At 46.3% G+C, this 14,227-nt stretch overlaps 1 protein-coding gene across 3 annotated transcripts in view; it reads left to right on the forward strand.

Annotated features, from left to right (window-relative positions):
* The window catches only part of LOC134529843 (galactosylgalactosylxylosylprotein 3-beta-glucuronosyltransferase P), an 81,600-nt gene that overhangs the window by 56,462 nt on the left and 10,911 nt on the right, over nucleotides 1-14,227 (forward strand). For 2 of the 3 annotated variants that reach the window (XM_063364346.1, XM_063364347.1), the window contains exons 3-4: nucleotides 45-148; nucleotides 13,754-14,183. In XM_063364346.1, coding sequence (XP_063220416.1) covers nucleotides 13,766-14,183 — 418 coding nt within the window. In that variant the 5' untranslated portion in view covers nucleotides 45-148; nucleotides 13,754-13,765. Of the gene's footprint in view, nucleotides 1-44; nucleotides 7,401-13,753; nucleotides 14,184-14,227 lie in introns of those variants that run through there. The other variant, XM_063364344.1, reaches the window with a different exon arrangement.

Raw genomic sequence — 14,227 nt, forward strand, 5'->3', positions numbered from 1 at the left:
AAGTGTGTGTACACTGTTAAAAACGAACATGATTTCTGTTCTAGATGGGCAGCATTTTCCTGGTCACATATGGCGTGGTTTCAAGCTAACACTTCTGCAACGACCAGAAGATAGAGCGCAGTTCTATCCCCACTTGCCGGACACAGTTGTGAGTGTACCGACAGTTATAACTCAATAAATATATGAATTACACTGTCAACTTTTTAATGTGTATATGAGTAGTGGGAGATAGCTGGTTCTGGAGCAAGTACGGCGTGGGTAGGGTATAGTGCAATGGTCAGTGTGGGTAAACATAGCCCACAGAAGTGGGGGCATTGACCTATGTCAACAGATTGTTGACAAACATGTAGCATGTGGGTATGCAAAGAGGTCATGTAGTGGAGAGGATGACAATGGTGATGTAATTTGCTGGTGGTGGCCATCTTGGTTCCGAAGCTTGAAGGGAGAAGGAACCAGTGGAATTTATCTGTAAAAAAAATCTTGCGTTGAGCTGAAAACGGACTGAGGGAGGCCATCATGTTGAGGTTAAAAAGTGGTGACCTTAGCCACTTTTTTTTTAAGATGGGTGGCCCACAAGCAATTTGGCAGCACCAGTGAGCCAATCATCTCATATTAATTTTAATGTTGCCGAGTCGTTGTGAAACTGTAGTTGTGGTTGTTGGTGTAAGGGTAAGCACCAAGGAGACGATTAGGAAAACACATTTTACATCCATGTCTTACCCGGGATTCCAACTCAGAGCCCCCGCACCGTAGCCCGTTGCGTTGCCGACTGCGCTACTGGGCTAAGAGATCAGTTGGAGAATAAATAAATAAATAATATATGCTTGCAAAGTATGTCTTTGAAGCTATATAAAAAGTGACATCTTGTAGAGAGCAGCACATTAAAAAAATTAATAATTAATTAATTAAAAAAATAATTTCTCAGATAAGCATTCTTTAATTTCAGCGCACACTGTCAAAGGACAGCACAATCACCCGTTTTGAATGGCCGTGTCGTCTGCTATGGAGCACAACATATAAATTTCAAAATTTAGTTCACATAGAGCACCACAACGATATTTCTCACAATCGTTTTTTTTATTTCAAGCATTTATGCAACCATCTTTAATACAAGTATCGTCCAATAGGAAGTACTATCTTGGATTTGCCCTTTGTCTACTATAATTCATTCCTTTACAAGCATTAAGTGCATAAGAAAAGCCTTTAATGTGCTACATCATCCGCCACCTTGTAATTAAAAAGCACCATCTTGGATGGAGAGGTGTAGGCAAAGTGCACCTAAGGATACTTTCCATATCATGCATAGGACACACCCCAGGAAAGCTTTCAATATGCTACATCCTCTGCCATCTTGGACCTAGGAAAAGACACCATATTGGGTGGAGTGGTGTAAGTACATGATGCATAAGAAATGTCCCCAAGTTGTTTAAATAAGACCTTATAGTACTGTGTATGCTTATAGGGATAGTGGTTGATATAGTTATGTTTATGCTCATAAGGTTAAACTAATATATAATCATAGTATGTATAGTGGTAAATAAATAAAATTCTTTATATACATATGCTTATAGGCATAGGCTTTATAACGGTAAAGAAATAAAAACCTTTATATGGTATGGTTATAAGTTAGTGGGTAGGCATACCTTGTTTATAAGGTTTTATTATTATTTTTAAACACGGAATAGTAAAACATACACAGCAGACAAGGTGTAGGTACTTGCCAGGAAATGTATTATTATTCATTCTTCGAAGTCTGTGCCATGCAACAGGACATAGAAGTGTGCTCCATGGGCATAACGATCCTGTAGATGTTTTTCAGTTGAGGATGTCACCCTTAAAAATACGCCGAATGAGTTCGAAAAATCCTAAGCCGAAGGCTATCAACTTTGGTAAGAGCATTGCTACATAAAAAATGAAGTTGTGAATTTTTACAATACTTTTTTTTACATTGAAAATAAATACGAGAGTTTTTTTTTTAAATTCAGTTGGGAAAATCTTAAGTTCTTGATTCTGGTTTCATTAAATCTAAGCATGGCAATGAATCCAGTGATGAAAAAAATAATAATAAATTTGTAGGGGAAATATGTAAATAGAAAAAAACTTGTTTTACATTTTTTAATTGGCCTTTAAGTAGAGTTGAGGGGAATTAGGTGTGATTTAATGAAGGTTAAATATATATCCACACTTTAACCGGACTTGAGAAATTGGAACACTTAATATAAATTTAAAATACCCAAGAAATTTCCAACACAAATAGTTTGATAATTAAAGAAACAGCAAATAGCTCTGTTATTTGTGTTTTCTGCTATCCGCAAGTTAATTTGGAATTTATTGCTTACTTTTGTTACAAGTCGCGAGTTGTAGCAGGGTTGTATGTGCAGGCTTACAGAACATTTGTTTTTGAAGAAATAATTTTTACAGAAGTTTTTGAATCAGCTGGAGGGACAAGTTATTTTACTACATTTTTATTCCCGTTTCCAGTTTTATAATTTTCATGACCTACTTATGATCAATTAGATACTTATCACAAGGGAAACAAAATTAATCGATATCAATAGTGTTTCCTTCCATTTTTATTGCAGCTGCAGACTGAGTAGTGTGAAATTATTTTATTTTCGAAACGTGAACTCGCTCAAGTTTGTAGTTGGACAGCTTTAAGCTGGGGCGCCGTTGCCAACTGAATGCCACGTACTTCAGAATGCACGGTCTTCCATTGATCGATTGGGGGAAGTTGCGCACGCGCTTACATGGTATTTTTCTTACTGTTATGACTTAATAACGCATGGATTTGTTACTGCCTAAACCGTCACGTAAGTAAGTTTGGCCGTGCTGATAGCGAGCTGTTGCGCACCATAGCCCTCGCTATGTTTGAGTCATGTAAGTCTGGTCATGCTGATAGCGAGCTGTTGCGCAACATAGCCCTCGCTATGTCTGAGTCATGTAAGTCTGGTCATGCTGATAGCGAGCTGTTGCGCACCATAGCCCTCGCTATGTTTGAGTCATGTAAGTCTGGTCATGCTGATAGCGAGCTGTTGCGCACCATAGCCCTCGCTATGTTTGAGTCATGTAAGTCTGGTCATGCTGATAGCGAGCTGTTGCGCAACATAGCCCTCGCTATGTCTGAGTCATGTAAGTCTGGTCATGCTGATAGCGAGCTGTTGCGCACCATAGCCCTCGCTATGTCTGAGTCATGTAAGACTGGCCATGCTGATAGCGAGCTGTTGCGCACCATAGCCCTCGCTATGTTTGAGTCATGTAAGTCTGGTCATGCTGATAGCGAGCTGTTGCGCACCATAGCCCTCGCTATGTCTGAGTCATGTAAGTCTGGCCATGCTGATAGCGAGCTGTTGCGCACCATAGCCCTCGCTATGTTTGAGTCATGTAAGTCTGGTCATGCTGATAGCGAGCTGTTGCGCAACATAGCCCTCGCTATGTCTGAGTCATGTAAGTCTGGTCATGCTGATAGCGAGCTGTTGCGCACCATAGCCCTCGCTATGTCTGAGTCATGTAAGACTGGCCATGCTGATAGCGAGCTGTTGCGCACCATAGCCCTCGCTATGTTTGAGTCATGTAAGTCTGGTCATGCTGATAGCGAGCTGTTGCGCACCATAGCCCTCGCTATGTCTGAGTCATGTAAGTCTGGCCATGCTGATAGCGAGCTGTTGCGCACCATAGCCCTCGCTATGTTTGAGTCATGTAAGTGTGGTCATGCTGATAGCGAGCTGTTGCGCAACATAGCCCTCGCTATGTCTGAGTCATGTAAGTCTGGCCATGCTGATAGCGAGCTGTTGCGCACCATAGCCCTCGCTATGTCTGAGTCATGTAAGTCTGGCCATGCTGATAGCGAGCTGTTGCGCACCATAGCCCTCGCTATGTCTGAGTCATGTAAGTCTGGCCATGCTGATAGTGAGCTGTTGCGCACCATAGCCCTCGCTATGTTTGAGTCATGTAAGTCTGGCCATGCTAACAGCGAGATTTTGCGCACCATAGCCCTCGCTATGTTTGAGTCATGTAAGTCTGGTCATGCTGATAGCGAGCTGTTGCGCACCATAGCCCTCGCTATGTCTGAGTCATGTAAGTCTGGTCATGCTGATAGCGAGCTGTTGCGCACCATAGCCCTCGCTATGTCTGAGTCATGTAAGTCTGGCCATGCTGATAGCGAGCTGTTGCGCACCATAGCCCTCGCTATGTTTGAGTCATGTAAGTCTGGCCATGCTAACAGCGAGATTTTGCGCACCAGAGCCCTCGCTATGTTTGAGTCATGTAAGTCTGGCCATGCTGATAGCGAGCTGTTGCGCACCATAGCCCTCGCTATGTTTGAGTCATGTAAGTCTGGCCATGCTAACAGCGAGATTTTGCGCACCATAGCCCTCGCTATGTCTGAGTTACGGCACATTACGTGTTGTGTATTCCCGTAACATCGAACATTGAAGATCATTATAAATGTAAATTTGGCACGAACTTGGTACGTGTTCGCTAGGAATATGTAGAATCGTACATACGTAATACAGTTGAGGCAAGACGTGCTGCGGTATGTGGCTTCTTATCGATATTTGCTCTAGATTAATGTTCGTTAGTATTTGCTATAATACCTTAATTCATGACGGCGCTTTACCTTTGGCGGTGAAGCACACGTGATAGCCTTCGGATCTCCAAACAGTGTTTCGTTTCATGTCATAGCAATTGATCTTGCACCGCCATGTCATTTCTTAAAGGCGCCGTTTCAAGTAACTCTCGGTGGTCCGATAATCGGTCAGAGCCATGTTTGCTGGAGTAATTCTCGATCAGAGATAACTATTTTCATCGCCATTACCTCACGCAATCAACGCTACGCTACCAGTACCTCACTTTTAGAGCAGCTTTGACTTTTCAGCGGCAGCTACTGGTGCTACGTGAGTTATGCGTATAGTGTTGAGTGAAGCTGTAGCTTCCTGGTTTGCAATCATCTGCAATGTTCCTTGTTGTGAGCTATCGACTGTAATGTAGGGTAACTATCCATTAGTCACTAACGTTGAGACGGCTGTTAATCTTACGTCTGGACGCTGCAGCTCATTTCATTTGGTATCTGTTTGAATGCGACAATTCTCATTTCTTCCAGTATCTTTGGTCAAATAACGTGATGTTTCTTAAACTGCCAATTTACTTTGGCTAAACGTAGTTTTTATTATCTGGGAAATCGCTAATATGATTTTAAGGAGCCTAAATATAACGTTATTCACTATAGATTAAACAATACATATTTAAATAAAGTTAGTTAAAACTAATAGTTCAGTATTTGGTACCAGCAAACGCTTTAACAAATTTGAGACTTCTTGCGTCTATGTACTCAGATTCGCAAAAATCTAATACTTGCTTACTTTTGTTTTTACTCAAGGTCCACCATATGTTAAAATATTTCGTTCCTAATTTTAATTTTTTTTCTTGAAAACAAATTTTTCAAAAGTACATGTTTTCCCTAAGTTAAATATTTGTGATATTTTTTAGATACAAACAATAGTCAAACTTAAAATTTATGTAAATATACTTACGGTATATTTTCACACACGAAGAATCTACCAAAATTTGTCCCAATACACGTTAGAAGAGATTTACTTTCCTTACATATTCATTCTCACAGTTTCACGAATTTATATTTCTATTAGCATTCCTCTTCAAAAATTAATCACTTATTAGATTACCCGTCAAAACTTAAGGACCATTTCGAAATTCTACAAAACGTTCCTGTCCTTAAACTTTAGGTAAAATCTTTTGTATAATTTTTTCATAATTTTTTTCCATAAAAACTAGTTTTTATTCATTCAAACTATTGAAATCGGTTTAATAAACGGTTTTTAAATTTTACAGGGTTTATAAAAGCAGAATGTTCTTGCATTTTACTATGGGAAATATATGCAGACAAAATAAACTGTCTGGTATCTTAAAGTTAAATATGATTTTTAATTATTTCCAAATGCATAATTAAAAAAATAAGATATAGAAAAAAATCACACAGCTTTTTTAATATTTTGAATTAAATTTTTTTAAGAAAAATTAGTATTGAAGTTTCTAAAATTTAAAATAGAAAGAAGGTAAAAAAATTCAGCAGCTGGTACTCATTCAAAAAGAGTTTTGTTTTTACTCAATGTCCACAGCAAGTTACTTACTGTCATGTTTAACCACTTGCTTCACTTCCGATCGCATTATACAGTATGCCCATAAAAGAATAATACAGTTATAAATTTTAATAGTATCAACTGTAAGATTTGTACAGTTTTGGTCCAAGGTCACAATTTAGAAGTAACTTAAACAGTATGCCCATAAAAGAATAATCCAGTTATAAATTTTAATAGTATCAACTGTAAGATTTTTACAGTTTCGGTCCAAGGTCACAATTTAGAAGTAACTTAAACAGTATGCCCATAAAAGAATATTCCAGTTATAAATTTTAATAGTATCAACTGTAATATTTGTACAGTTTTGGTCCAAGGTCACAATTTAGAAGTAACCTAAACAGTATGCCCATAAAAAAAATCCAGTTATAAATTTTAATATTATCAACTGTAAAATTTGTACAGTTTCGGTCCAAGGTCACAATTTAGAAGTAACTTAAACAGTATGCCCATAAAAGAATATTCCAGTTATAAATTTTAATATTATCAACTGTAAGATTTGTACAGTTTTGGTCCAAGGTCACAATTTAGAAGTAACTTAAACAGTATGCCCATAAAAGAATAATTCAGTTATAAATTTTAATAGTATCAACTGTAAGATTTGTACAGTTTTGGTCCAATGTCACAATTTAGAAGTAACTTAAACAGTATGCCCATAAAATAATATTCCAGTTATAAATTCTAATAGTATCAACTGTAAGCTTTGTACAGTTTTGGTCCAAGGTCACAATTTAGAAGTACCTAACTTAAACAGTTTTATATGAGCGCATGCGTGAGTGCTGCTTTGTTGTTTTCTCGCTTGCAGCGCCACCTACGCAAAATGGCGACTCTTGAGCGTAAAGCGTTTTGCGTTCTGCAATTCGCTGTAAAGTTTGGCCCTAAACCCCGGCCAAACCAAACAACTTCCGCAACCCGCGACACAGTACACTCCTATATTGCCCCGTACCGCGAACGCAGGTAACCCCAAAAAAATGTTAAAACCCAAACTAATGGCAGGCTCAAAAAATACTAATAAGATTGCGAACAGTGTGAGGAGGCAGCAAGTTAAAAAGACGCAAAACGTATATGGCAACATTTCATAAATATATATAAAAATACCATAAAATCGTTTCATCACAAATCAGCGCATACATCATAAAATACATACCCTATTACTACTTATAAAAAAAGCTATATAATAATACTAAAAAAAACTTTAACAAATCCCCCAAAAAGTATAATTTGGATCATATACTTCGGAGCTCCGAAAAATTAAATGTAACTACCCAAAAGGCATTAAAAATATAAAGAACATATTAATACAAATACAAATATAGATACGCACCGGGCGTAGCACTACTGTAAATACCAATTAACAGAATTTACCTTAAAATAGGCGAAATCTAGCAAAAATTTGACACACCAAATCTAAATATCGAAAATTTAGCAAATTACAAATTATGGGTTAACAAGCCCTTCTCAGTTAAGTCATTTTCTAACGTTCGACGCCTTTTTTCTTCCTCGTCGGGCAGGTATTGGGTGAACACGCTGAACGTAAAATCCCAGTTTTCAGTGTTATTAGTCCGTTAATTTAAATCTCCAAAATCCACAAATTATAGCTTCGCCCCAGGGGTCAAAGGGGTCAACGGGGCGGTGGCACAGCGGGCACTTACTTGCTTTTTTGATGTCGTGATGTCCGCTCACCAAATACACTTGTTTGCTCACGAGTGTTTTTAATGGCAAACCCTCGCCATAACACGTTACCGTAGATGCAGGTAATTGTACGGATATGACGACTCCTTCGCCAAGCCGTCTTGGAGGTTATTTAGGCGCACATAATTCATCCTTGGAAAATCCTCACGACATTCACACACGCCTCACCAACCACTCGCGTTTCATCGTACCAATGCGTTCTAAATTATATTTATGAACCCCGTTCATATTCAATAAGGAACACTCGTATTCAGATGTTCGACCGGCAAGTCACTTCGACGTAGAACCATCACCATGGCCAACCCGCGTTTTACTGACGTCCGCGCCCGCCCGGGCCCACCAGGCGACTGGCGCTCGCCAGTCACCCCTGACGTCACACACTCAGCTGTTCTGCTCGCGCGCCACCTAGCGCAGCGATTACCAAAATATTCGGTAGTGTCATTGAACATCCCAGACCAATATAATAACTTAAAATCTTAAAATTAAAATTAATAAGACTAAACAAGAATTACAATTTCCTTTTTAAAAACAAAATATAACAAACTTAAATCCAAAATAACTCTTATTACCAGGGCATCCGAAAAGGTTAATAAAATAAGTTAACCATTTCTGCCAACATAAACATTATCAAAGGTAGAGGCTGTAGCACACATGCTACATTGCTAAGAGTGGATCTGTAATGTCAGTTCAACGTGAGTTTCGTTTAAAGCTTAACTGTCGAAGTCCGTGACCATTGGATTGGTCGTAATTGTCGAGAAAACAGAGCTCTTTTTCGCTGGCCTCCGCGTTCACCTGACATAACGACATGCGATTATTTTTCTTTAGGGCTTTATAAAAGAACGTGTCTACGTTCCGCCGCTACCTAATGATTTTCCAGGATTGAGACACAGAATTGATGAGGATATTGCCTCCATTACTCCGGACGTGTTAACCATAGAGTAGGCAGAATTATACATCAGGTTGGATATGTGCCGTAAATGTAAATGCGCACATATGGAACATTTGCAAGACAAAATAGGTTAGTTTATCTTCAATTTTATGAATGATTTGTTGTGAATAGTGTAAATTAAACTGTTATAATATCCCATTCTAACTGGAACGTTCTTTTATGGACACTCTGCATTTGTGAAACTGTTGTACTGCAAGAAGGACCTATGCGACAAACTTGTGAGCTCAAGTGTCGTGTGGCAGAGCGCACTACACATTTCTTAAGCTTGTCGTGAACATGTTCTGCTCTCACCAGACAACGTAGCAACGAAGAACGACAGCAAAGATACAGCGGAAAACATCAAGGTTTTTACCAGTACCTTCAATGTACGTATTAAAACTTGGTTGTCTCTTTACTTCAAGGACTAGACTCGTACATTGCTGTGAGACGTATGTTAATTGCTAGCTAAAGGCAAAGTGGGGGGTGCTTATGAAGGGAGGAGGGACTGTTAACGTAGTGCATTCTTAAGAGAACTGCATTGTGAGCTCCAAGAAAAGCTGTTCCATGTGCGCAGTTTGAAATCAGCCTGAAGGCGGCTTGCAGCGCGGTCCTGAGCAGAGAGTGTGGCATGTGTTGCAGCGAGCGGCCGCAATGAAGCAGTACAAGGTCATGTGGTAGTTCGTGGTGCTGCAGTTCCACGGGTACAGCACGCGGTCCTGACCAGAGAGGGTGGCGTGTGTTGCATTGAGCGGCCGCCATGAAGAAGTACAAGGTCATGTGGTTGTTCGTGGTGCTGCAGTTCCACGGGTACAGCACGCGGTCCTGAGCAGAGAGGGTGGCGTGTGTTGCAGCGAGCGGCCGCCATGAAGCAGTACAAGGTCATGTGGTTGTTCGTGGTGCTGCAGTTCCACGGGTACAGCACGCAGTCCTGAGCAGAGAGGGTACCGTGTGTTGCAGCGAGCGGCCGCCATGAAGCAGTACAGGATCATGTGGTTGTTCGTGGTGCTGCAGTTCCACGAGTACAGCACGCAGTCCTGAGCAGAGAGGGTACCGTGTGTTGCAGCGAGCGGCCGCCATGAAGCAGTACAAGGTCATGTGGTTGTTCGTGGTGCTGCAGTTCCACGCCTCCAGCACGCGGTCCTGAGCAGAGAGGGTACCGTGTGTTGCAGCGAGCGGCCGCCATGAAGCAGTACAAGGTCATGTGGTTGTTCGTGGTGCTGCAGTTCCACGCCTCCAGCTCACGGTCCTGAGCAAAGAGGGTGCCGTGTGTTGCAGCTAGCGGCCACCATGAAGCAGTACAGGATCATGTGGTTGTTCGTGGTGCTGCAGTTCCACGAGTACAGCACGCGGTCCTGAGCAGAGACGGTGCCGTGTGTTGCAGCGAGCGGCCGCCATGAAGCAGTACAGGATCATGTGGTTGTTCGTGGTGCTGCAGTTCCACGAGTACAGAACGCAGTCCTGAGCAGAGAGGGTACCGTGTGTTGCAGCGAGCGGCCGCCATGAAGCAGTACAAGGTCATGTGGTTGTTCGTGGTGCTGCAGTTCCACGCCTCCAGCTCGCGGTCCTGAGCAGAGAGGGTGCCGTGTGTTGCAGCTAGCAGCCACCATGAAGCAGTACAGGATCATGTGGTTGTTCGTGGTGCTGCAGTTCCACGGGTACAGCACGCAGTCCTGAGCAGAGAGGGTACCGTGTGTTGCAGCGAGCGGCCGCCATGAAGCAGTACAAGGTCATGTGGTTGTTCATGGTGCTGCAGTTCCACGCCTCCAGCACGCGGTCCTGAGCAGAGAGGGTACCGTGTGTTGCAGCGAGCGGCCGCCATGAAGCAGTACAAGGTCATGTGGTTGTTCGTGGTGCTGCAGTTCCACGGGTACAGCACACGGTCCTGAGCAGAGAGGGTGCCGTGTGTTGCAGCTAGCGGCCACCATGAAGCAGTACAGGATCATGTGGTTGTTCGTGGTGCTGCAGTTCCACGAGTACAGCACGCGGTCCTGAGCAGAGAGGGTGCAGTGTGTTGCAGCGAGCGGCCGCCATGAAGCAGTACAGGATCATGTGGTTGTTCGTAGTGCTGCAGTTCCACGAGTACAGCACGCAGTCCTGAGCAGAGAGGGTACCGTGTGTTGCAGCGAGCGGCCGCCATGAAGCAGTACAAGGTCATGTGGTTGTACGTGGTGCTGCAGTTCCACGCCTCCAGCTCGCGGTCCTGAGCAGAGAGGGTGCCGTGTGTTGCAGCTAGCAGCCACCATGAAGCAGTACAGGATCATGTGGTTGTTCGTGGTGCTGCAGTTCCACGGGTACAGCACGCAGTCCTGAGCAGAGAGGGTACCGTGTGTTGCAGCGAGCGGCCGCCATGAAGCAGTACAAGGTCATGTGGTTGTTCATGGTGCTGCAGTTCCACGCCTCCAGCACGCGGTCCTGAGCAGAGAGGGTACCGTGTGTTGCAGCGAGCGGCCGCCATGAAGCAGTACAAGGTCATGTGGTTGTTCGTGGTGCTGCAGTTCCACGCCTCCAGCTCGCGGTCCTGACAGAGAGGGTGCCGTGTGTTGCAGCTAGCGGCCACCATGAAGCAGTACAGGATCATGTGGTTGTTCGTGGTGCTGCAGTTCCACGAGTACAGCACGCGGTCCTGAGCAGAGAGGGTGGCGTGTGTTGCAGCGAGCGGCCACCATGAAGCAGTACAGGATCATGTGGTTGTTCGTGGTGCTGCAGTTCCACGGGTACAACACGCGGTCCTGAGCAGAGAGGGTACCGTGTGTTGCAGCGAGCGGCCGCCATGAAGCAGTACAAGGTCATGTGGTTGTTCGTGGTGCTGCAGTTCCACGCCTCCAGCTCGCGGTCCTGAGCAGAGAGGGTGCCGTGTGTTGCAGCTAGCGGCCACCATGAAGCAGTACAGGATCATGTGGTTGTTCGTGGTGCTGCAGTTCCACGAGTACAGCACGCGGTCCTGAGCAGAGACGGTGCCGTGTGTTGCAGCGAGCGGCCGCCATGAAGCAGTACAGGATCATGTGGTTGTTCGTGGTGCTGCAGTTCCACGAGTACAGAACGCAGTCCTGAGCAGAGAGGGTACCGTGTGTTGCAGCGAGCGGCCGCCATGAAGCAGTACAAGGTCATGTGGTTGTTCGTGGTGCTGCAGTTCCACGCCTCCAGCTCGCGGTCCTGAGCAGAGAGGGTGCCGTGTGTTGCAGCTAGCAGCCACCATGAAGCAGTACAGGATCATGTGGTTGTTCGTGGTGCTGCAGTTCCACGGGTACAGCACGCAGTCCTGAGCAGAGAGGGTACCGTGTGTTGCAGCGAGCGGCCGCCATGAAGCAGTACAAGGTCATGTGGTTGTTCATGGTGCTGCAGTTCCACGCCTCCAGCACGCTGTCCTGAGCAGAGAGGGTACCGTGTGTTGCAGCGAGCGGCCGCCATGAAGCAGTACAAGGTCATGTGGTTGTTCGTGGTGCTGCAGTTCCACGGGTACAGCACACGGTCCTGAGCAGAGAGGGTGCCGTGTGTTGCAGCTAGCGGCCACCATGAAGCAGTACAGGATCATGTGGTTGTTCGTGGTGCTGCAGTTCCACGAGTACAGCACGCGGTCCTGAGCAGAGAGGGTGCAGTGTGTTGCAGCGAGCGGCCGCCATGAAGCAGTACAGGATCATGTGGTTGTTCGTAGTGCTGCAGTTCCACGAGTACAGCACACAGTCCTGAGCAGAGAGGGTACCGTGTGTTGCAGCGAGCGGCCGCCATGAAGCAGTACAAGGTCATGTGGTTTTTCGTGGTGCTGCAGTTCCACGCCTCCAGCTCGCGGTCCTGAGCAGAGAGGGTGCCGTGTGTTGCAGCTAGCAGCCACCATGAAGCAGTACAGGATCATGTGGTTGTTCGTGGTGCTGCAGTTCCACGGGTACAGCACGCAGTCCTGAGCAGAGAGGGTACCGTGTGTTGCAGCGAGCGGCCGCCATGAAGCAGTACAAGGTCATGTGGTTGTTCATGGTGCTGCAGTTCCACGCCTCCAGCACGCGGTCCTGAGCAGAGAGCGTACCGTGTGTTGCAGCGAGCGGCCACCATGAAGCAGTACAAGTTCATGTGGTTGTTCATGGTGCTGCAGTTCCACGCCTCCAGCACGCGGTGTTGAGCAGAGAGGGTGGCGTGTGTTGCAGCGCGCGGCCGCCATGAAGCAGTACAAGGTCATGTGGTTGTTCGTGGTGCTGCAGTTCCACGGGTACAACACGCGGTCCTGAGCAGAGAGGGTGGCGTGTGTTGCAGCGAGCGGCCACCATGAAGCAGTACAGGATCATGTGGTTGTTCGTGGTGCTGCAGTTCCACGGGTACAGCACGCGGTCCTGAGCAGAGAGGGTGCAGTGTGTTGCAGCTAGCGGCCACCATGAAGCAGTACAAGTTCATGTGGTTGTTCATGGTGCTGCAGTTCCACGCCTCCAGCACGCGGTGTTGAGCAGAGAGGGTGGCGTGTGTTGCAGCGCGCGGCCGCCATGAAGCAGTACAAGGTCATGTGGTTGTTCGTGGTGCTGCAGTTCCACGGGTACAGCACGCGGTGTTGAGCAGAGAGGGTACCGTGTGTTGCAGCGAGCGGCCACCATGAAGCAGTACAAGTTCATGTGGTTGTTCATGGTGCTGCAGTTCCACGCCTCCAGCACGCGGTGTTGAGCAGAGAGGGTGGCGTGTGTTGCAGCGCGCGGCCGCCATGAAGCAGTACAGGCTCATGTGGTTGTTCGTGGTGCTGCAGTTCCACGGGTACAGCACGCGGTGTTGAGCAGAGAGGGTACCGTGTGTTGCAGCGAGCGGCCACCATGAAGCAGTACAAGTTCATGTGGTTGTTCATGGTGCTGCAGTTCCACGCCTCCAGCACGCGGTGTTGAGCAGAGAGCGTGGCGTGTGTTGCAGCAATCGGCCGCCATGAAGCAGTACAAGGTCATGTGGTTGTTCATGGTGCTGCAGTTCCACGGGTACAACACGCGGTCCTGAGCAGAGAGGGTGGCGTGTGTTGCAGCGCGCGGCCGCCATGAAGCAGTACAAGGTCATGTGGTTGTTCGTGGTGCTGGCCGCGTGCGTGCTGGTGCTGCAGTTCCACGCCTCCAGCACGTGGGTGGCCGGCCCGCCGCAGCAGGCGGCCCAGGACGCGGCGCCCGACTCGGGGCAGCCCGCGCTGCGCGAGCTGGCGGCGCGCCTGGCTCGCGAGCTGGCGGGCGCGTGCCGCGACGCCCAGACGACCACCGCCGCGAGCCCCGCTGAGCCGCGCCTCTACGTCATCACGCCCACGTACCGCCGGCCGGAGCAGATCCCGGAGCTGACGCGCCTGGCGCAGACTCTCATGCACGTGCGCAACCTGCACTGGCTGGTGGTCGAGGACGCGGCCAACAAGACGCGGCTGGTGACGCAGCTGCTGCGCAAGACGCGCCTGTCCTTCGACCACCTGCTCGGTGAGTCGAGAGAGCCGAAACCCGAAGTTCCCCGAAGTTCATGC

This window comes from Bacillus rossius, chromosome 2, assembly GCF_032445375.1.
Source record: "Bacillus rossius redtenbacheri isolate Brsri chromosome 2, Brsri_v3, whole genome shotgun sequence".
Taxonomy (NCBI): domain Eukaryota; kingdom Metazoa; phylum Arthropoda; class Insecta; order Phasmatodea; family Bacillidae; genus Bacillus; species Bacillus rossius.